The 25,015-nt window shown below is 47.7% G+C and overlaps 1 protein-coding gene across 2 annotated transcripts in view; it reads right to left on the bottom strand.

Annotated features, from left to right (window-relative positions):
* Positions 1–25,015, bottom strand: part of LOC118312688 (protein sidekick-1-like) — a 224,814-nt gene that overhangs the window by 80,331 nt on the left and 119,468 nt on the right. The window contains exon 6 of one of the 2 annotated variants that reach the window (XM_035637508.2): positions 6,140–6,166. The exons of the other annotated variant lie outside the window; for it this stretch is intronic. Within the exon in view, the coding sequence (XP_035493401.2) occupies positions 6,140–6,166 (27 nt within the window). The remainder of the gene's footprint in view (positions 1–6,139; positions 6,167–25,015) is intronic. 2 annotated transcript variants of the gene reach the window in all.

Genomic DNA, 25,015 nt, shown 5'->3' with positions numbered 1-25,015 from the left:
CTGAATTAAATTAAATCCCTTTCCGCCGTTACAGCAGCCAAAATATGAACGTATGATTAAAAACTAGGCACAGAACGGCCTATAATTATTCATTATTACAGCATATCTGATTTTTTTTTTGTGTGCACTTCCCTGCAGTACACAATAATACCTCCTGATGATGAAGTTCATTTCATGGATTTAATCATCTTAAACTAGATAAGAAAGATACACGAGATAGATGGATTAAGCAATTTAAGATTAATGGATGGATTAACCAATCGTTGCTCAAATCAACACTTGGGCTGTTTTAAGACAATGACCTTCCCAGTTACGATAGGAAGCTGAAAAGTTTGCAGAGGCACAACCCCGCTTTCACTTTGTGTTCATGTATCCTATCTATTGGGACTTTTGTAAATGAAATTCAAGGCATTTTCAAAACCTTGCGGTGTCTTTTATCAAGGAGGCTGAGTTGAGTGATTTTAAGACTCTTCAATAAGTGAAGAAATATATTGTACATACAATACCATGATGGAGTATTGCCCGTTAAGGAGAGGGGTAAATGTGGAGGAGAATTACAGAATATTAGCGCATGATGGCGCGTGAGACAGGATAATAGTAATAATGACAGTATTTGTCTTCTACGAACGATATCGTCAAACACGCCACTTGTTTTGTGTGAAGTAAAACAACCAAACAGGGAATAACAATGAATCGGACACAGTGTGATGGTGCATGTGAGTTACAATAATAGCACCGTGAACAGAGTACGGTGGCGTGTGAAAAAAATGATTTATGGCCAAAACCGCGTGTGGGAGACTATATGGTCGTGCGTGTGCAAGATTTGGACCGGTGTGCTCTGAGTGTGATTTATGATATGAACGACCCCACGCGCAGAAAAAGGACACACTTGAACCGGCATTTGTTTGGAATGTGCGATAAGAACAAATATTAGTATGTACATGTGTGTGCATGAACATCATCGGCTGTCTCGTGCATTCACACTGTCTAAGCGTTGGACATGAAGATTTCACACGAGGGAGGAGAAGAGAGAGCAAATTAACAGGAGGAAGTGGGATACGAAGAGACGGTGTGGGGAGGCGACGATCTCCCCTCTGAGGGGAAGGAGGAAGAGGTGGTGATTGACTCTACTCTTTATTCCTCTGCTTCTCCATCCTCTTCTCTTTTTAATCAGAGAGTAAAGAGATGAGAAATCTTAACCCACTGTTACACGGTGTGAGACATGCAAAGACAGGAAGACAGGCAAATGACACACACACACACACAAACACACACACACACACACACACACACACACACACACACACACATATATACATGAACTTCTATGGGGCCAATACTGTACAGTATTATATATGTGTGTGTGTGTGTGTGTGTGTGTGTGTGTGTGTGTGTGTGTGTGTGTGTGCATGTGTGAAAGAATCTGCAAATGCCTGCTGAGATATGCAAATGCGTACAGGAATCTGCAAGAGAGGAGATTTGTGTAACTTGTGGCTCAATCCGTTTGTGTGTGTGTAATCAGATTTGTGTTAGTCTGTAAACAAATCTGTGTCAAATGCGTGTATAGATCGGTGAATGTGGAGATAAATGCTTACGTACATATTAACGGCTGAAAGGCTTTTGCTCAAAGAGCTGGCAACACAGACAACTCAACCGGGCCTCGCGATTGGCTGCCGTTTCACACGTGTGGGGTTTTTTTCTACACTTCCGCCGTTTGTGTCCACAGTGGGAGTTTTTATTTACCCTGAGCTGAGGTATGGCAAGCGAGGCGGCCATTTCTCATCACCTACCCTCACCTTAACCAGGACGGTCAAAAGTCTATTTTCCCAAAATGTCCTCAACTGTCTATAACTCAAAGTGGTCCTCACAAAGAGGGAAATACAAGTACACACAAACACACACACGCACGCACGCACACACACACACACACACACACACACACACACACACACACACACACACACACACACACACACACACACACACACTCATTGATGCCTTAACTCAGGGTAGAGGTAAAGCCATTAAAGGGGAAGATAAGTGAAGCGAAAAAAGTATTAGAAAGACAGGAAGTAATAGTCAGTGGGCCTTTCTCTCTCTCTCTCACACACACACACACACACACACACACACACGATTTGAGACAGAGAGCACAGGGTGAGCACAGACATGAGGTAGAGGTCAGAGGTCAGACAGGAACTGGCAGCCTTAATGGCCGCAGCGGACGTGGATAATGAGACCGACCTGTTAACGTGTGTGTCTGAGGGGAGCAGACGGACAAATCAGCAAAGCTGGGGAACAACCGGTACGACAAAAGAGAACATGGGGGAGAAGAGGGAGAGGGAGTTTACATGTAGATGGGTAAACGCGCAAATGTGCAGATGGTCTTCTTCTTCTTCTTCCTGGAGTGACAGACATGATGGTAGAAGTAGAGGGGGAAAAGCAAAAAAAAAAACGCCATATGGCTCTGTGATCCGCTCTATTCTTTTTCTCTCCCGTCGGTGTGTCGAACACACGTTTTCTCTCTGAGGGAATGTCGATCACTTCATCCCATCCACATCTCACATCACCCCGCTGCCTGTCTTCCCTCCCCTATTCCCCCGTCATCCACTCATCTCCTCCTTTTTGTTCTTTAAACAGGGATTCATTCATTCGTTCATTAGTCTTCCTCAATTTACAGAGGGAGAAATATTCAAACTGGCAGACAGAGTTATTGAGTGTGTGTGTGTGTGTGTGTGTGTGTGTGTGTGTGTGTGTCTATAAAAGCTGTGGCAGCTAAAAGGGCTCCCTGTAAAGATCGTCAAGAAGTTCAATCTAACTCTAGTGGATTCCTCATTCAGGAAATGAGACACACCATGTGGCTGAGAGAGGGAGTGACGGTGGGAAGGGGGGGCAGGGGCTGTGGCATAAACGAAGCGAAATCAGAACAAGTTGGGGGGCTGAAGAGATTAATTAGAGACTAAGGGCTGATTGAACGAGGAGCTTAAAATATGTTATTTTTAAAAACGCTGTTTAAAAATAAATCAAAAGTGATGATAGGGGGAGAAAAAAGGGGCCAACACACACACACACACACACACACACACACACACACACACACGGTCGGTAATTGGTAATTTTCGGGTGGAGATAATAGATTAACTAGTCGCTAAATTTGGTACAGAGAGATCCTCTCTCTCTTTGTTTTGTTCCATCTATGTATTTCCACCATTCACACACTTTATCTTTGATCGGCCGATACCAATATATATCAGTTGGGCTTTGGAGCCGGATATGATTTTGCACCAAAGAGGCTGTGACTCAACATGACAATGTTCTCATCAGCGCAATCAGAGCTCCTGAGGTGACAAAGCTGTCGGAGTGTGTGTGTGTGTGTGTGTGTGTGTGTGTGTGTGTGTGGGTGTGTCATTCAAAGGGGAAATAGAAAGATCCCAAATTAAATCGAGGATGAGAACGATGGAGAAGAACAGGGCTGGTAAAAGGATTGTTGCAGCTTTAGGGCAGGAAGGAGATAGAGATGGATAAACAGAGCGAGGGAGGGAAAGAGAGAGAGAGAGAGAGAGAGAGAGAGAGAGAGAGAGAGAGAGAGATGAAAGGCTATTCCATCCACAGATTAGACCATAATCCCTCTTTGAATGGATTCTCAGATTACAGCTTGTTCTGCCATTAAATGTGCCAGTCACTCCACACTTCCTCTGGCGTGTGTGTGTGTGTGTGTGTGTGTGTGTGTGTATGATCTTTCTATGACTGTAAATCTGTGTGTTTTAAGCCTTAAGGAGACCTCGAGAGCAGAGGGATCGGCTGAGGGCTGGAAACACACACATCCCTCCTTCCTCACACACACCCATTCTCACAAGAGGAGAGACTGGTGTTAGCCGACTGTGTATTAATAGAGTTGTCAGATATGTGTGTGACATCACACTGAGACCACACACTCACTCACACACACGCACACACACACACACACACACACACACACGCGCGCGCACACACGCACTCACACAACAGCGAGTGGAAGAGTTGGAGAGTGAGAGTTTGAGAGAGATGACTGAAAGGAAGGCCGCTGGAAATGAGAGGTTCTTTTAAAAAGAAAAGAAAGAGATTATTTTAAAGAGTTTTTTTTGGATGATACACAAGAAATAAATGGGAAGAGAGGTGGTCTTTTACTGATCTCTCTGGAGATATAGTGCATGTGTGTGTGTGAGTGGGGTGAGTGTGTGTGTGTGTGTGTGTGTGTGTGTGTGAGCTCATTAATGCTTCATGCTGACAGCTAAGTGTCATTGTCTGACTACACTTGCCTAAGAATGCCAATATGAAACCACAAGTCAAGACATGGCGCGCGCACACACACACACGCACACACACACACGCACGCACGCCAAGAGCAGAGGATCCGAGCCCCGAGGGGAGACAGCCACAGACGATGGGAAGCAGCGCGAGGACCGAGAGAGATGCCCCCATGTGAAATATTCATCCCTCCCTTCAGCTGCCAAAACCTCTCCCCATCTCTGTCATCGTGCCACGCGAGTGATGGAGGGACGGGAGAGAAAGACAGCCGGACGGGCAGAGAGAAAGACGGAGAAGCAGGGAACATGTGGCGGTAATGGAGGGGCGGGCGGCGGAGGACTCTGGAGGATTATTTGATTCATTTGGAGTATCACATTAGTTGCAGTGTTTGTTGGCGCAATGACGAAACCTGCAATGACACAAGGAGGTGACGTTTCGTCCTCGCTGCACTGAAATAAGGGAGCGTGCAATCCTTTACAAACACACACACACGCACACGCACACCTGAATGTATAACACCCTTCTAAAGTTCCTCCAGAGAGGGATCTAAAACGACTTTCAGCTCTTGCTTCTCATTTGCCGTTGTCCTGCAGGTGATGCTGAGCGAGCCACAGGCAACCGACACTCAGCCGAGGCTTCCTTAGTGGAACTCGCACCTCTGAATGTGTCCTGCACCTGCCAAGACTGTAGCCACACTATATCAGACACACTTTAGATCTCCTGTGCTGAACGGATGGTACCACTGCAACGCCCCCCGCCCCCCCCACCACCCCCACCGTACCGTTAAGTCAGCAATTTTTCCCAAAGTGAGTGACGTGGCACCCCGGGTTGTGTGAAGCGTCGCTTCTGGAACCTTTTCTCGGTTCCAGTCCCACCAGAATAACGAGGCTGGTTCCTACACACCGCCCCCTGCACAGAGAGGTTCGCTGGTGGCACCGCACCACGGGTGCAGCAGTAGTGCAGCTCCCGTCTGATCAGATTGGGGGGGGGGGCTGAGATGTCAGATGTTTATCTGCACCGCGGTCTGCCGCCGCGCCATCATTCTTAATCTTGTGATCAAACCGTGCTCACAAACACACTCGGTAACCTCCATTCGGAAGCAGATCTCATCACTGCCACAGACAATTCCGTGGTTGAAACTATTTCCGAGGCACATTTTTCTCTCACCACGACCTGTGACCCCGAGAAATGATCCTGTGGGGGTCCGGACCCAATGGCCTAAAGCATGAGCGAAGGTTTTCCGTCAGATTGATTTTTAAAAAATTATTTTCTGCAGGACATTTTTTAACATATCACCATATTTAAAAAACAAAACAAAACATTAACTAGATTGTGGTACTATGTCTTAAAATGTTAAGAGGAAGAAACAACTTACAGCTTCTTGCGTTGTGGCTTTTCGAGGAAATCTCATCTGCACGGAAAAACTGTCAAATGTGGCAATGGTGTCTTTGGCCAGCAAATATAAATATATATGCACGGCGGGGAACCACAAATAGTTTGCCAAACACTGCTGCAAACCATCAGATTCATTCACTGTGCTACCTTTTCAGATGCAGGCCTGCAGCACGCTGACCGTGAGGTTAAAGGTGGCGAGCTACAGGTTACTCTCACTAGCAGTGAAGCAGAAACACTGAAACCGGAAGAGTGGAGACATCTTTTTTCAGCCCGCACACGCCACCGCGGCCAGTGTGACCTTCAGCAAAGCATTTATCCGAGCAGCCCTGAGCTCTGACCTCCCCCCTCCCCTCCACCGCGGAGGCCGAGGGTCCCAGGAATATTTTTCTCTGCTCACAAAGACGGGGCCGGAGAGAAAGAGCAGGGAAGATGATGTAAATGTAAATTGGTTCTTTACCTGTTGACCCACGGTTCTTCTTGCCAACTGTCCATCAGCCAGAGAGAATAGGATGAAAAGAAGTGGTTGGACAAGGGGAGATAGGAAGTAGACGGGGAGAACATAGGTGAGATATCATTTAGATTTCATGTGTTTCCTCGGGGGGGGGCAGCAAAAACACACGTTTAGCAAATACACAAGAAAATACAGGCTTGTACACATCAGTGGCTCCTAGGGGCCTCTCAGAACTGAGGAGGAGAACAAGGAGAGGAGACCTCGCCCTTCCCCGAGAAGGAGGGAGAGAGAAAAAACAACAACAACGACGACGACGACGACGACAAAAGTCAAGAGACAGACAAATGGATGAGAGGCAGGAAGAGAGAACGCCACGTTATCACGGAGTCCAGAGGAGGACGAGCTGTTAGCAGCTCATCCATCAACTGCCAGCCAACAAAGTCTGTCTCTCTCATTCACTCTGTTCTTCTCCCGCCTCTATCTACCCCCCCACCATTGCCTTCCTCGCTGTATTTGTCATAAGTTCGGTGGTAGCAAGACTGTAGGCTGTGAGAAAATGATGGCACTGACATTCCACTGGCAGAAAATCTACATTCACAATTCATCTATCAATACACTTCCCCCCTCACACTTCTACAGAGCAACAAAGCCACTCACTCAACACTTGAACACTGCGTGTGTGTGTGTGTGCGTGTGTGTGTGTGTGTGTGTGTTGGTTTCGATCTGAGAGTATGCGTGTGTAGTTTGCGTGTGCCTCAGGGACTTAATTTAGATTCTGACGTAGCGCATCTGCGCAAAGTTCGCTCAGTCCGTGCATCACTCACACACACACTCACACTCACTCACACACACACACACACACACCTGCATACGCGCGCACGCACACGCAGTATGGGACAGGTGATGAAGCGTGAGTGAGCCAGCTGATGAGGAACAAAGGACAAAAGCATCGTGTAAAACAGTGAAGAATAAACAGTTTGTTTGTTTTTTATCATTTCTGTTTGAAATAAAGATTAATATTTTGAGGTTCAGGTATTTATATATATATATATATATTACAAAAAGTGTTGATATCTAGGCCTGTCACGATAACTACTCTTTGTTGCACGATGTAATGTCCCAGAAATGATTGCGATAGACAATATTATTGTCATTTTAAGACAATTTTTGAAAGTGACTCATGTGAGCTTGCAGTAAAAGGCCTATTGGTCGTTGGCCTCAGACAAAACAAGCAATTTGAAGACATGTTGCCTTTAGGAAAATGCTAATAAATCCATATTTTCTGACATTTTATAGACCAAACCATTAAAAGATGAATCATACGCCGAGATCAGATGAGAGGACTGAAGCAGCGAGACATGGACTCTAGACACAATGGTTGATATTGAGGTCAATACAAACGATTGAGTTCATTTTCATGTATCGCACGATAATTCGATAACGGAATTATTGTGACAGGTCTAGTGATATTGTCAATAGTAAAGAAGAAGAATGCTCTTGTAAAAACAGCTCAAGACACCAATTTAACCAGAACAAGAGTTCGTACTGTTCAGCAGCCGTTTCATGGGAAGTCTATTATTTCGGAGATTGTGGAAGGGGGTCACGCACACACACACACACACACACACACACACACACACACACACGCACACACACACACACACACACACACACACAAAATGCAAGCAGAGACACACAAAATAGAGAAAGCTCTCTGGTCTGGGGGGCCTACGACTGTGGGTGTGTATTCAAATGAGGTGTCACACTGAGTCATCCTCAGTTTCGAATTGGGAACAGAGGAACAATGGGGACATCAGGGGACAACAGAGAAAGTGCGAGCGGGGCGGTTAGTGTGCGAATACAAACAAATCCTCCGCTCGCGAGGTTAAAGCCACTAAACACATTCTTCTCCGGCGACTTTCACTCCCGTCGCTGTTTTCCCGGGGACGTCCTCGGAAAACGCCCTCGGATCGCCGCCGTGTGCACTGATAACGCAGGAGAACCACCGTGGAAAACATAGGCTTCCTGTTGCCATCGCTTGGCCCCCGCCGTTCACACGAAAACACTCAATATATAGTTGACGTTTGAACAGATTTGAAAATATGAGCCTGTGTGTGTGTATGTGTGTGTGTCTCAGCCTTGACTATGATTCGTATTCATGAATTCACTATTGTGCATTCAGTGCCTGAAGGACCTACAGACAACCAGGTCACTGTGTCCTCTCTCTGTGTGTGTGTGTGTGTGTGTGTGTGTGTCCAACAGGGACTGTATACAGTATTTGTGTTTCTCAGGACAACAGTCCTACACGCTGTATCCCGTCCTTCTGTGTGTGTAGAGGTTGTTGTTGCTATGTGAGTCATGTCTCACTTCCCCGGCTGAACTGTGCAGGTTGCTGACCTCTCGGTCCCCAGCCGCGGGTCACCTGTTCGCTGAGTGACTCGCCCCCTCCCCCCGCCATGCGACGCACACACACGCACGCACGCAGGCACGCACACACACACACGCACAGTCCTAGTCCTGCCGGGTCTCCCTTCCCCTTCCACCCTCCATCTACATACACCCAGAAAGCCCCTCACCCCCTCGGTGATGATCTATTCTCCTGTTTCGTCTCTCTTGCGCTCCGCTCTCCCCATCCACCCACTTTGGCATCCGCTGTCACAAGCGAGAGAAGATCCTTTTTTTAGCAACGCGTTTGAGTCTTTTCTTTTTATTTCTCTCTCTCGCTCGCTCTCTCTCTTGGCTGTTTTAAACCCGGAGTTCAACCTCAGAATCCTTACCACTCCCAATTTACCCTGTCAATCTCCCTCTCTCTCTCTCACACACACACACACACACACACACGCACACACACACACACGCACACACACACACACACACACCTATTTGAAATTCATACCAATGGCTATACAAATGTAACACTCCCATTTCCAATCCTGACACATTCACAGAGAGAAACACAAGGACTCTAGACCAATCTGCACGCGCACACTCCAGCACACACACACACACACACAAAGTTGTGTCCAGTAAAATAATAAGCTGACTGGAGAGTTGACCCCGGATCTCGGTGCAACTCCAGACAGACTCGGATGAAAACATTTGGTAGTCGGCGCGCCGCCTCTCCTTACACCCAGGGGTCTGCCGAACTTTGTTAATCTGACCAGAACTATCATTTACACACAGCATGTAAACAGCGGTGAGCAGGTTTACACATTCAAGTCTTAGTTTTCATCCAACACCACACTCGTCCTCCCGGTATTTCCGCCAAACCTTGTCTTTTTTTGAGGGCTCACATTCCCATTACCTTTTTTTTTTAATGTGGACTCTGGGAAGATTACATCTTCTTGCTGTCTGCCTGTCTGTACCAAACACTAGCACCAGTTGACCTTTCCAATTTACCATGTCAATCATGTCCACACACACACACACACACACACACACTGCTAGTATGCATGACCCAGTCTCCCATATACGTAGAGGTAAGAGTTGGTGTCAATCATCCTTGGTTGGATTCCCAAATGTCACCAGGTATTTGACATTCTCTTTGCTCGGCCGTCTAAAAGAAAAAGGTTAGTTCATTCGCTGCCTCTCTCTCCTCCGGTTCCTCTTCATCTTCCTCTTTTCTTTCTCCTTCGTGTGTTTAAGTTGTGCTCTCCTGCCTTCACCTCCCATCTCTTCCGACATTATCTCTCGTGCCCCGAACGGAAGGAGCCCTCAAGACTTGAGATGAAAAAAAACCCCATTCAAATACAACACAGATCCCTCGTGAAACATTAGCCCATGAGTCGAACAAAGAGCTCACAATATGAGTCGATGAATATAAAAATGTGCCGTTGAAAGTGATTAAAATAAACAAAGCTTCAAAGAGAAACAACAGAAGTACAAGGGAATTGTAAAAAAAATTAAATAACAATAATAATGAAACACCAACATGAAACATGGGAGTGCTCACTTCACACTGTGAGCCTAATGATGATGGTTCCAATTCAAAAGAGTGTTTCTCGCCTCCGACAGTCGAGTCGCTGAGAGGAAACAGGAAGCCCCCGATCTAGCAGGAGGGTGTCAGGGATATTAAACACGAACCTCTGGTAAAACGTCCGCCGTTCACATGTGAAGAGAGCGGCGGGGGCGATTGTCCGGGTCGGACGCGTTCACAGCGGCGGGGACATTTTCCCGGGACATTCGGGGCGAGGGCCGAGGAATGTCCGGAGGAACGTTCGCCGACGGGAAACGTTGTCGCGTGTCTGTCCGACGCGGGGCGTCCGCGTTCTCTGGTGCTGAGCGCACCACGTCAAGGTGAGTTACCGGCCGGGGAAGGCACCAGGTGACGAGAACAGGAGATGCCCCTCCCCACCTTTCCTTCTCGTCTCCCTCTTCATCCAGAATGCGGGGACGAGGCCTGGAGGAACGTGCCGGGTCGACGGAGGGTAACGCGTCCTGGCATTTCCTTGGGCACGCTCTTGAACGCTGAGACACTCGCTCGCAAAACCCCCCCCCCCCCACAGTCTCTGGAGCGGAATAAAAACATCAGAACTGTCCTGGGAATGTACCGATCGCCCCTCCGGGAAACTCCTCCGGACACGCCCGCGTCGTGTGACGCACCGCAACATGGCCGCGTTGCCAGTGTGCCGTTTGCTGCTGATATCCTTGAGTACTTGTTTCAATTCTATCTATTTTGCAGCAGCTGAGGCCGATAGATTTCACGTGATTCTGTGCCGACCTTCACCGATATTGACTCTGAGAGAAACATGTTTTGGCACAGTCACACTTGGAGAGATCTACACTGATTGATTTTTTGGGGGCTTTGGTCTGCATCAGGAAAAGACCGTTACCAAATTTTGACCGGCGCCATGTCGTTGGGTTTTTGGGGTTTTTTTGCAATCAGACTTAGAATTGGGGGCGGTTCTGACTTGGGGAGCGTCGTCATGAAGGAATCATTTCCATAATGGCATCAACTACTGTAATGTGTGTCACAGCCGTCAAGTCTACAGTATGAGATGCAAGGGGGACAAAAAGGGCGAGGTGACCTCCTCCAATTACCATCGCTCAGAGCAGCCCGCAGCATCTCACCTGCAGATATATTCTACCCTTCTGAATATGTCAAGTCTCTCATTCATCTGTGCCTCGTGTGAAACTCTACTAATGACACATAAAACGTGTTGCCGCAGCAAAGAGCAGCGGCTCTGACTCTCGCGATCGCACCGACTCGCCCGGTGTCGACGTCCAGAAGTGTTTTTTCTCTGTGCCCGCGTCTTCACGTCCGGGTGCATATGTAAAGCGATCGCTCATCGGGGGGCAAAGGACAGTTCGGTTCTGTGTCTGACTAATGACCCCCCGATAGATTGAGCGACTGGGAGATTGATTGGTCGGGCCTGGTTCTAAAAGATTCATTAGAGCGCCGATAGATCAGTGAGATCTTGCCGCAGCTGTTCTGCCTGGCTCCGGACAGCACGGCCTGGTAATGGACCTCATCTGTCTGTCTGTCTGTCGACGACTGTCGGAGTGTGTGTGTGTGTGTGTGTGTGTGTGTGTGTGTGTGTGTGCGTCTCCTCTTTCTTTCAATCACTCCAAACAACCTCGCAGGTGGGAGGCAGTTACATGGGGACGAGGAGGGAGGAAGCTATTTTTGGATTGAAACTCCCGTTGATCTATTCCTGTTTTCAGCATCCCCTCTAAATCTTCAACTTTTACACCCTGCCCCTTCCTCCCCATCCCTCTCCATCGGCCTCAAAGCTCGCGCAATATCGCACTCGCCCCATGCTCGGCTCGTTTTCTTTGACTTTCTCTGTCCTCGTCTCTGCCTCATCTACCTTCTCTTCATTTCAAAAAACGAACCCCCCCCCACATCTATAGCGTAGGGGACGAGAGAAGGACGGACACACACACACACACACACACAATTATGCAGTGCGAATTAATATAAGCGTGTAAAACTCGGTTGCATTTTCTTGTAGCGAGGCTTTACCAAACGAAGACAGCCCAGTGAAAAGATCCGAAATTAAAGTGTGTGTGTACAGTGGAGTCCAAAACGTCCCTAGACTTTTTGAACCCCACTGTACGAGAATGTGTTTGTAGGTGTGAGAATTATCTCTCTTCGCTCTACGAATACATTTTGAATTGAATAGAATGCGGAGCACAACTGGGTCTTTAAACCTCAATATGTGGGCAAAGACAAATCGACAGGGACTCCCTTGTTTATGTTTGATTAAAAGTCGAGGTGATATTTCCTCTCCAAGGTCAAGAGCGACCTGTCGGGCTCGTTCGATAGACCGGAGGATTTTGTCTGTATAGTCTTTATTATGTATCTACCCTCTTATTGATTTCTACAGTGATGCACACGTGTTTTCATCGCCGCAGAGCTCCGAGGATAAATGGTAAATCTCTCGCCGCTGCGCGCTAGAAAGAAGAACAGCGGGCCGAAATGTCTGGGGTACAGGGACACGCACATAGAGCCGCGCAGTAAATAATCATAAGGTCATAATCATGATATGAAACTCCACTCGCTTGGAATTCTGTTGCGCCAATGTCAATATATCTTAAAACTCTGTTCTCCAGGTATCTAAGGTCGAGCGTGTGCGCGCGTCATGACTCCGAAAAGTGAATCCTTCTCAGATTACAACTCACTTTTGAATATCCTCCTGAAACAGGAGCAGGAATCTGCCTTAAAACAGAGAAACATTTAAAGTCCATTCGTACGAATGCAATCAGAGTGGCCAAATCGAAAAAAAATCATCATGTGTCATTGCAGTACCGTGCTATTGTGCCAAAAACAAAAAATGCCACCTCAGATTAGTATTATTGTTGTGATGATTGTGTTTCGTGATTATCCCTCCGGTGTGGAAGTCGGTTCCCCCGTTTTGTGTTAACGAGCGAGAATTGCCTTGTTTACTCGGGGTTGAGAGGGAAGGCAACAAATCACAGCGACAGTGGGTTTCTATGAACAACCCCAGCGGGAGAATAAAGGATTGTTTGTTCTACAGATAATTACAACAAAAAAAAAGAATATTAAATTTTTTGTAATTATGCAACTTTTGAACAAACAGTGACGTCCCTGCTAGTTATCATGTATATCCCGATATCTGAATTAGGGTCTGCAAGTAACGATTCTTTCTATATTGACTCGATTAACCGATTCATTGTTTGGTTCATAAAATGTGCCAAAAAAATGGTGAAAAATGTCGACCGTGTTTCCCCAAATCCCCGAGATGATGTTTTGTTTTGTCCACACACCAGAGATATTAAGTTTACTGTCAAAGAGGCGCAAAGCAACTACAATATCCACATTTGAGAAGTTTTTCTTCTTCAGGAAAACGACCTGAACCGATGAATCGATTATCAAAATAGTTGCCGATTCATTTCGTAGTCGACTCCCCATCCTGGTAAACAGTGACACTCACCTGTCTAACCCTCCCGCCTTCCCTCTACCATTGAACATCCTCCTCTTCCTCAGCATCTCATCGAATATCCCATTTTACCCGTCCTTTATCTTTCTTCTCATCCTTCTAACCAATCTTCGCCGCCCTGTCTCGTCCTTCCCCGGCACCTCCCACATCGCCCTTTTTTCCCCCTCTTCCGCATCTACTGCCTCGAATTAACATCTGCTGACTGCTCCGCAATACTCCAATAACCTATCACAACCCAGCAGGAGGCACTGACACACAAAGAGAACGAGTGTGTTTGCAGGCGCAATAATATTTCATTTGTATTCAGGATCCTCTGAAAACTGTTTATGGAAGAAAAGAAAAGAAGAAAAAAAAACCCTGAATACAGCCAGTATGCGCTGGTACAAGCTTGGCCAAATGAGCGGCGCGTATCCCGTTGGGTCGCTCGGTTTTGGAGCGACGCATTTTCCACGCGGTGATGAGTATCAAAATAAAACACCACTAGAGAACGCGGTTGGGGAGAAAATGCAAAATGTCTGTCTCCATGAGGAGTGCGTACAACAAGCAGGAATAAAACTGCTGTTCAGAATATTAATGCGCACGCTGACTGGCACCCACACACCCCCGCGGTGTCGGGGTTGCGTTAGGGGGGCGCAGCGGCGAGGTGGCGCTGAGGACAGCTGCGTGACTGGCAGCATCATTAAAACCACGAGGCACCGCGCCACTTATCTGCGCACTTGACGCCTCGTTCAGGGTCCCGCGCGTGTCCGCCGCGTGCTCCTGCATTTCGTCTCCCCGAGGAGGGCCGAGTGGGTCTCCGTACGCGGTTGGTTTTCTTCTTAAATCTGGAGATGCGCATTTGTCGGCCTTGATGGTACATCGACGGCGTCTTCCGACTTCATCCTCCACACAGACAACACGTCCGCTTCGTCCTCCTCCTCCTCCTGCTGCTGCTTGTTCTCGTAGGAAGTCGCTGCGCCTCTCGAAAACCGAACAAACGGATCGACGCGGAAAAATGTTCCATCTGCTGCGCTCTCCTAAAGCTGCAAGACTCACTGATGCACACACGCCATTACGCCGCTGAGCATTAATTAAAACGTGGGTTGTCTCGTAACTCTAACCTCCCCGTGCCCCCTCTGTCTCCAATAAAAAAACGAGGGCTGAATTAATGCTGTTAGCAGGCCTGGTTCATTTTTTTTATTTTTTAGATTATACAAAGTACAAAATCAACTGCTGGCTGTCACCCAAACCTGCGTGTTGGAAAAATTAGCGAGGATCGCGTGTTTTACTTCGTTAGAGTAACGATCCCATGGTCAATAAACAACCCTGCCTCAACATTATAATCCAAACTTCAATATTGTGGCTGTGAAACCAGCAGCTCAAACTAGAGCGTAAACAACGCTGTTGGAATCCCTCAGTCATTTGCCCACTCTCATATTTTTAAATCACTTAGGATTTAACCGAGAGCCGTCACGATATGTGCTATCCTGGGCTTTCATCATCAGACGCGATTCACCGGATGTCTGTCATCATCGCCGTCGGTAAACAGCTACACAGCCGTCATCACAAATGAATGAGGCCGACTTTTAATGCGATGTCTAAAAACATAAAACAGGGATTCTGTCCATCATATTATTGCAGGGAGTGTTACTAAATGTATGAACTACGATTTTCTTTGAAGTTGGCGTCAAATTGACAGATTGAAGTTGGGCCCTGGTGAGAAGTGTCTACTCCAGTTGATCATATTTCTATTCATACGGTTGTATAGTTTCTTCAAGGAAGAATCAAAACAGCTCTCACTGTACAGCGTTTTTTAAAATGTTGTTTATTGCAAGCCCTAAATGAACCTCCCTTCCAATCCAGGCTCACGCGCTGCTCACGTATATGAACGTTTCTCAACTTCCTCATCTTCTTTCCCAACCTTTGCGTCCTCAGCCTCGGCTCGTCATTGATTCTTAGAAACTTGTGACATCTCCGCTCTCTCCCCCTCCCGCCGGACGACTCTTCTCGCTGCCGGCCTTCTTTTTTTTTTGGGCGGACTCCCTCTTTTTGTCTATTGACTTTACCCGGGAATCGAGGAGGACTCGAAGGCCGCTTTGTGTGGGCCGTCCGCCTGCAAAATGCTCCGTCCAAGTCGTGCACACGGGCGTCCGTCTCGATCTGTTCCATCGTGCTGGAAGACACGCTCGCAATCAAATCCGTAACGGGCCGGAACAGGTGGAGCGGTGCGCGCGCGCGGCCACGCGCACACGAGTCCGCGAGTGAGCTTCCCGCCCTGTCCGTCCACCACACCATCTCTCTGTCTGTCCGCACACTGGGGATTCAATTATAGAACGGCAGAGAGGCCTCATTAAACGGAGCGAGGAGGAGAGAGAAGGGACCGGGAGAGGGAGAAATGAGAGAGACAAAGGTAACAGACGGAGAAAAGAGATGGGGATCAGCCGGGGGAAGTCTGATCCCCTCGCAGCTGAAATATTGAATGTAATGACTCCAGACACAACCGGTTGCAACAGGACGCAGTCAGAGCACTGATTCATTAGCCAGGCCTTTTAAAGAAAACCTCGGGGTATCAGTGCCCATTTTTGTGTCATCGCGGCACGTGTGTGTTCCACATCTGTGGACGTCAGATTAGCAGACGTACGACACAAGGGAGATTGTGTCGTCGTAATGTGTCCTCGCACAAGGTTAGATCTTTCAAATTAACCTGGCCAAGGCACAAGATACGAGTTATAGATTCAAGCGTTTCAGGAAAAAACCCACAGTGAGATTGCAGAACACTGCCAACTACTCCTCAAGGTTTACATTGAATTAAATGCGCCGGTGATTCTGCTAAGTGACCTTCACGATGTTATCTACACGAGCAGCCTTTGCAAGACTTGAATACAGGCTTCCTACGCAACCTCCATTGGGTTTTTTTCACCTTATAGAGGATTATCTAACTATTTAACAAACTCACTAATTCAGCATTGCTGCTAATAGATTTCAGCGTCACGCATTCAAAATATTCAGAATGCGTGACGCATTCAGAATATTTTCAAAATGCGTCACACTTATACGCGTGCTTATTTTAAATGAATGGATATTATGGACTAAATCCTTTTTAATGCAGGCAAAAAAAGTTCCATTTTTTTTAATGATCCACAAAAAGAAACAGCTTTCCTCCGAGTGAACACATCCAGCTTTGAGATGTTTGGGAGCAGCCACAGATGGCCACAAAATGAGGGGCTGCTGTGCAGCAATGTGGAGTTACTTGGCCAGTGAGTCTGCACACATCACTGCAGCGTCTGAAGCCCCATGTGGTGTTTTCTTTTTGTCTCCAAACATTGTTTTCAACAGAGGCCTTTTAAAATTGTTTTTTCGGCAGCAAGTGCCGTATCCGACGAGTTATCTGAAACCTAAACCAACCGCTTGCACAAGTTAACAGGAACCAAAATGAGTTTCAGTGCTGAGCGCCGTTTGTTGTTGCTTTCACTTGAACTCTTCTGCACAGGCAGAGTGGGACGGGACACCTGCTGTACTGATCTGTGTAAGATCTGTGTGTCAAGTGAACCAGGGCCATGGGTAAGGATCCAAGCAACGATAATGCTTTATCAATATGTTTATAAAGTTAAGTAGGCACAAGGTAGGTAGGTAGGCAGGCAGGTAGAAAGGAAGGTAGTAGGTAGGAAGGAAGGTAGTAGGTAGGAAGGAAGGTAGGTAGGTAGGCAGGAAGGTAAGTAGGTAGGTAGGACGGAAGGTAGGGTGGTAGGATGGAAGGTAAGTAGGTAGGCAGGCAGGTAGAAAGGAAGGTAGTAGGTAGGAAGGAAGGTAGTAGGTAGGAAGGAAGGTAGGTAGGTAGGCAGGAAGGTAAGTAGGTAGGCAGGCAGGTAGAATGGAAGGTAGTAGGTAGGAACGAAGGTAGTAGGTAGGAAGGAAGGTAAGTAGGTAAGTAAGAAGACAAGTAGGTAGGCAGGAAGGTAAGTAGGTAGGTAGGACGGAAGGTAGGTCGGTAGGACGGAAGGTAAGTAGGTAGGCAGGCAGGCAGGCAGGAAGGAAGGAAGGAAGATAGATAGGTAAGAAGGTAGTAGGTAGGAAGGAAGGTAGGTCGGTAGGATGGAAGGTAAGTAGGTAGGCAGGAAGGTAAGTAGGTAGGTAGGAAGGAAGGTAGGTCGGTAGGACGGAAGGTGTGGTGGTAGGATTATTGCAGGGAGTGTTAGGAGGAAGGTAGGAAGGTAGGAAGGAAGGTAAGTAGGTAAGTAAGAAGACAAGTAGGTAGGCAGGAAGGTAAGTAGGTAGGTAGGACGGAAGGTAGGTCGGTAGGACGGAAGGTAAGTAGGTAGGCAGGCAGGCAGGAAGGAAGGAAGGAAGGAAGATAGATAGGTAAGAAGGTAGTAGGTAGGAAGGAAGGTAGGTCGGTAGGATGGAAGGTAAGTAGGTAGGCAGGAAGGTAAGTAGGTAGGTAGGACGGAAGGTAGGTCAGTAGGACGGAAGGTAAGTAGGTAGGCAGGCAGGCAGGAAGGAAGGAAGGTAGATAGGTAAGAAGGTAGTAGGTAGGAAAGAAGGTAGGTCGGTAGGACGGAAGGTAAGTAGGTAGGTAGGTAGATAGGTAAGAAGGTAAGTAGGCAGGTAAGTAGGTAGGTAGGTAGGAAGGAAGGTAGGAAGGAAAGTAGGTAGGTAGGTAACATGGAAGGAAGGAAGGAAGGAAGGAAGATAGGTATGATGGTAGGCAGGTATTGATTCTTTGGACTTTTTATGCAATATTTTGGCACGGCCGATTAATCATCAAAAATATAAAATTTGTCATATACTGACAAATTTACGCTAAGCGTGGGTCCAAAAACATGGATTGCACATCCGAATCTCAGATTGTTCAGCATCATTTTTGAATCAAATTATTTTGGTTATGTTTTCTTCAGCTTGAACCCTTCTCCGACAATGAAAATGGTGGTTCCTCAGCCATAAACATGAGAACACATTTTTGAAAATGTCCTTACTATCGTTATGAAAAGCATCTCATGTATGTAGCCGCTGCAGTTTAGCATCCACCAAAAATAAACTCTACACAGTAAAGTCCTTGTCAGCTAACAGGAAGAAGAAGAAGAAGAAAAAAACCAGACATCTGAGCATCGCTATGAAATCTTTGAGCCATTTTATCTGGCTGTTAAATAGTTATTGGCAGCTGCTTCCAAAACACTGCCATAGATCCTGCTGGTAATTAATTAAGAGCAGTCATTTGAGAGGGAGGAGGAGAAAAAAAGATTTTGTGTCACTGCTCAGCGCAGACACCTGTGCTCGCATCAGGGGTGGCGAGAGCCCTTTCCTCGCTTTTCCAGTTTGGCATTTGTTTCGTTTTTATGGGTCACCGGCCCAAAAGAAGAAGTCACAACTCCACGTGGTGTTCCCGTCTCACTGGTTTGACTCAAACCTCTCGGGACATGTTCCCCATCAAACACCGAGAAGATCACACCGAGGCACAGGCCTCACGTTTCCGTGGGGTTTCTATGGTTTTCCGTGAAGCCTTCCGATACATAATGCAGCAGAATGCAATCGACACATCGCCATGCGAACACCTTGATCACATGATGAGAGGCGCAGCGCTGTAAAGCACCACGCAGGGTAACGGGGGACCCTCTGATCCGGTGTTTTCCACACACACACACACACACACACACACACACAAGCGAAAAACCACACAGATTCCACCACACACACTTTCCCTCTCTCTCCCGGGACACTAAAATACCTCCAATTAGACGCGCCACAGAACAACTGGGATGGGACCTGGAGCAAGCAAACACACACACACACACACACACGCACACACACCCTTACACAGAAAGATCTGCGGCGGGCTCTCATTTAAGAGTCGGTGATGTGGAAAGGAAACATCTGGAAGGCAGGGGAAGATGATTAGAGAAAGAAACAAATGAAACACACACACAGTGGTGTTGCCCAACACACACACACACGCAAAATCCATTTCTGAGTTTATCAAATACTTGAAAGTATGCTTTCTGAAAATCTTCCTAAAGCAGTGGTGATTTGTGTGCCACGTGCCAAACGTCTGAATGTTCCGGAGCAGAGCGGACGCTCCCGTAACGGTTCCTTCCCCAGGGGAAGACACCCCGAGGGTGTGTACGTGACGGGTGTGCGAGCGTGTCCGCGGTTCTCCTGCGGTCAGCTGAGTCAGACGCGGACTACGTGGGTCTATTCTTCAGCCCCTGACAAAGGCCACTCCGTCACATCTCAGGGCCGCGGGAGCGACAAGCGCCGCTCGACGGGACGAAGGGCAGAAAAGAGGATGGACGGGGAGAAAAGCTCGGGGGGGGGGGGGGGGGGGGGGGGGGGGGGGTCGACGCACGACGGCCGCCTGCGGGGGGAAGTCTGCGACAGGAGGCGTAATCAAACCCAGACAGACTCTCGGTCAGACTAATCAAAGTCAGACTCTGGCGACCTTCCCCAGTTCAGAAATGCGGTGATTAAGGTTATGAAAGGACACGAGGTCGTTGACAAGGCGTCCTCGGGGGTCAGTCCCACCCGTGAGCTACTCATCACTTTCCTCTGCTCCTCCTGCGTCACAGTCTCGCGCCTCGTCGTCTCTACTCTCCCGTGTGTGTTGTGCACTCCAGCAAAATGAACTGTCTTTGTTCCTTATCCGGCAGAATCAAAAATTCATGATGCAAATCAATGCTGTGCAGATCTACGAAGCTTCACAGCCGAGTCGCACTCTTATTTCTTCCAAACAACTCCGTCCAGCTTTCTTGCATTCAAGAGAACTTCTTTTTCCTTAAACACTGTTAGCGGGAGTTTTTGGCCGACTGCAGCCGTACAGTAATTATGGAGGTACAGTATGTAGAGCATTTTGGAGGGGAAACGCGGAAGATTGTCTTCATCAAGATCAGCTCACTAGTCAAGAATAGTGCCACTCAGTCTGTGAAGAATCTTCAAACTTCTTTGTTAAGTCTAGACAACTTTTAAGAAAGTCTGACACCCTCTCACGTCTCACGACTACGCGTCAACAGTCTTGCAGGGTCACTATTTACAAGACTGCAACTGGATTCCTCTTTAGATTGTTTCCCATCACGCTCCTGGCGGAAGTTCACAGGAAGAGTAAGTGGCGGACAATGGAGATGAACCAGCAGCTCTTGGCCACAGGTGCCCTATAAGCCAGCAAGAAAAAGAGAAGACGCCGCAGGGTGTGGAGACGACGGAAACACGTGCGGCCACATCGCACGGAGTTTCAAAACTGCGGCGTTCGAGGCTTCGCCCGAGACTCCGTGTCGCGGCATGTATTCCCCCGGGCCCCTACGCGCTGTTCTGCTTCCTGTTTGGTTCTGGAAGGAGCTCACCTATTGGTTGTCGACAATGCTCGCGTCACTATCTAGCGTGAGCGGCGACTAAAGACGTACTACAATGTCAAACACGGTCGATATTATCGGAATATCAGGACGAGAAAAAAAAAAGAGACTTAACCACGCGATCGATGTTGACGGGAGCGCCGCGCCTCAGCTCCGGCAAAACTCTCGTGATTTCATTCCCGGCGGCGGAAATTTGTCTGCGACAGTGAAGTCGCTGGTGGAAAGTCTTTTGGTGTGAGGCCGGCGTAAGAAATGAGATATCCTGTGTTGAACATTGGCATTGGGGAGATGTGGGCATTTTACGAGGCTGCGACGAAGAGACGCTTTGAATTGCATTTAGGGACCGAAAGTGTCTTTCAAGTCTGTGAAGTGAAAAAAGCTGGAACGCTTTTTTTCTTTTTTTAAAGGAAGCGGCCTGTACGCAGAGCGCCCATGTATTATTTTTTTTTGCAGTTCAGCAGTCATTAACATGCGTGACATCGCCATCTTCTCCTTAGAAAAAGATAAAGGCAGCTGATCAACTATTGAGCCCAAAGCTGAGATAGCAGTTATTATACCAGCAAGCACGCGCCCGGCCACATTCCCCTGGCCACTTTTCCCTTTTCCTATCCTGCCGTCTGTTCTTCTCTTCCCGTCTACCCCGCGTGACCCTCTCCTCTTGTTCCCTCGGAGAGATCCATACACGTCGGATTATACGTATCACGCCGCCACTCCTTTATCTCGCCGTGTCCAATGGCTCGAGCCGTCACTGCTGACTGTTTCTGGGCATGCATGTTTTACGCGTGTGTGCTTTGGCATGACTTTGTTCTTCGGTGTGTGTGTGTGTGTGTGTGTGTGTGTGCGTGTGAGTCTCCAACCAGTCGGTGCTCTCTCTCTCTCTCTGCTGTAACGGTCTGAAGTAGAAATCTACAAAGGCCTCGACTGCTGCGAACTGAAGAGAAAAGCGCACAGACACGCACGCACGCACTCAGCCGGGAGACTGACTGCTGCTCTGATTGACGGGCGGAGGTGTGTGTGTTTGTGCGTGTGTAGCGAAGACAGAGAGCGAGCGGGAAATTGTGTCGGGTATGCATGGAGCTTAATTAATTAGAGTCGGAATCCTCATATCCCGTCACTGACAGAAATACGCCGAGGCCGTTAGAATTCAGATTCTCTGAATACGCGCACACGCGCACACACACACACACACACACACAGAGAGAGTCGGACCCTCCCTCATTTGAGCCGTGTCAGACTTGATGTTGGGACGCCCTCTCCCGCATGTTGAATATCTAAATTCCCAACGTCCCGTCCAATGTGTCGCAGGCTCAGTGTGCGACGACCGACCGACCGACCGACCGTGAACGTCTCCTGTGACACCATGTGTTGCCGACGGTGATAAAGGAAAAAAAATCCCCGGGAGCTGTTCGTTTTACAGGCGGGCTGTACTCGCAGTGATTACAGTGTGTGACCTCTCACCAAGCTGTTGAGCCGCTATCAATTGTGGCTATTCCAGCTCTACCGCGGATGACAGCCAGGGCTTTTTCTTACCCTCCGGCGGCGCGAGCCACACTTACGCGACAGCGGTCGGGGACATGCAGATAATGGACATGTCAGGTAGGCAGGTCTTACAACTCGCGGTGGGCCACTTTTCTCGGGCCCTCGCAGGCTCTTTGCGGATTAGCCACGATGATTTTGCCAACTACAGCAGTGGTGACGTCGCGGATTTCACTGTGAATCCTTTTACACCTGGTGTGTGGATGGTCTCCGATGCATGAATCATTCACCTGGTAGGAATGTGTCTCCAGGGTCCACGTTGAGATCCGATTGGCTCTCACGTCACAAACCCCAAACCACAACAACAAAAAACCCAGCACTACCCAGCTGCAGTCTGACCAGCCGACGTGCATTTAAAGCCGGGTGCGACCGCTGATGCCTGTGCACGAGACTCCTTCTTCAGCCATCCTGATAATGAACAGGTTGTTTTTCATATCCATCTATTCAACTTTCTCTACCAACGCTCTTTCTTGCCCGTTGTTCTTTGTCGAGCACAACGTCTGAATCAAAGTCGGAGCAGGGGGGAGAACGGAAAACAGGTATCTCGTTTTTTTTTCTTCTGGCGAATTTATGAGAAGAAAGACAAACATTTTTTGGGGGGGGAATAGCAAAATTTGACTGACAGCTACAACCTTCGCTCTTCTGATCCCGTCGCAGGCTGCTTAATGGAATGAAAAACAGAGAAGAGAGGCGACTGGAAACAGAAGGGGGGGGGGGGGATAAAACAAAAAAAAGATGAGGAACAGACGAACAAAAAACACCAATTCGCCTCCAGTTCATTCACAGATTTCCGTGTGTCAGTTAACCTGCTAAACTGCTCATCACTTCATTTAACTTTCATCTCATTTGCACAAAAACGATCATTTTTTCCCCCTCGAACGTCCTGCGAGCAAAACCTCGGCTGATCCCGATCAATAAAAAAAGGATATGTGTAACTGCTGGCGTAACAGGGATTATTGTGATTCAGAAAAACTAACTTCAGTGCAAATTCATAATGGACTATTTAATTCCTCTTCTGCTCTTCTCCTCCCCAGTCGCAATAACAAATAACTGAATCAAGTATGCTGGTTTATAGCGAAGGTTATTTACCCAAGAAATGTTTATTGTAAAAAAAACACTCGATGACAAACTCACTCGCACACGCACACACGCACACACACACACGCGCACACACACACTGGCTGACGTTTATGGCCGAGGTCTGATCAGTGAAGCCTAACTATACCCTTACCATTCCTAAAGAAAGAAATATAAAAAAACAAGGGCCCAGGGGAGCACTCTGCACTGACAGCTCTAACAAGGTGCTGTGCGTATATTTATGTGAGTGTGTATGTTGGTGTGTGCGTGTGTGTGTGTGTGCGCGCATTTGCGACAAAGGATACCAAAGTATACAACCCTGTAAAAAGAATCTAATTAAAACTCTATATACGGCCACAAGGCAAAGAGCGCCTCTCCCCGCCCGCCCGCCCGCCCGCCCTCATCTAACCATCGTGAACGCTGTGAGACCGTGCTCGCTCTCTCCTCCGGGCCTCTGAGGAGAAACGATAGAGATACAGGGAAGGATACGGTGAAAGAGTAATTGACGGGGGGGGGGGGGGGTGAATACATGCAGCGCAGTGGGCACGTGTACGCAATCCACTGCAAATTAAATTAGAAAATGCTGGACTCTTTGGATTGAAAGGGAGCTAACATGACATGACCTTTTGCAAAAATGCAAGAACGAGATAATCAACAGGAAATCAGTGACTATTAATTTACTATCTGCGTGTCGGATATGGATGAAAGTCACTTATTAATTACATCTTCAAAGGACTGTGCCTGTGACTAGTGTTGGAAGTCACACTGCAGTGTTTAGTAAAGCTCAAGACAGAACCTGAGGACCAAATAACCACAGCACAAAGATGCTTCCCACCGACTTGCACAGATTCTTCAGTCTTCCACTTCTGCACCACCCTGCAAATATTCTGACAATGTCCGACGCTCTGACACGGAGCCAAACACAGACGACAACCAGCAGCTTGTCGCTGTTCAAACGCGGTGACATTTGTGCTGAACAGGCCAGAAAAGTTTGGGTGAAATCCTGGATGGAGAGACGGGTGAAATGCAGACTGAGGGAAATGGAGGGAAAAGTGGAACTTATGAACTTATGAAACAAAACTTTCGGTTGAGTCTGTGTTTTTCAGGCGTCAGTCGCAAATATGAAACGTGTTTGAAACATCAAATGAACCAGACGTCGTCCTGCTCCAATCTGAAACGTTAGTCTTGATCTCCTGTGCGCTCCCGGCCTCAGGTCGGGTTCTGGTGACCAGATCCAGGCTGGCAAAATGTAGATAGACACATTTGCAAAGCTCTGAGTCCGACAAATCTTTTTCTCTCGCCTCGCTCTTGTAGTTGTTCTTTTCAGGCAGATTTATCACAGATTTGTGGCCACGCAGCACCGACTGCTGCTTTCGCTGGTTCAAATGACAAACATCCCATTACGTCAGCGCCGAGAGTATCTTGGTAAAAGGGCTGAAATTATCTTTTAAAAATGTGCCCTTTACTGGTTAATTTGCTCCATAAAGAGCCAGTTTACGTTCCTGGCAAAAAAAGGAAGAAAATCAATAATAGTAATTGTGTCATCACGG

This window comes from Scophthalmus maximus, chromosome 8, assembly GCF_022379125.1.
Source record: "Scophthalmus maximus strain ysfricsl-2021 chromosome 8, ASM2237912v1, whole genome shotgun sequence".
NCBI classification, from domain to species: Eukaryota; Metazoa; Chordata; class Actinopteri; order Pleuronectiformes; family Scophthalmidae; genus Scophthalmus; species Scophthalmus maximus.
This window is presented reverse-complemented; position numbering and strand designations above follow the sequence as displayed.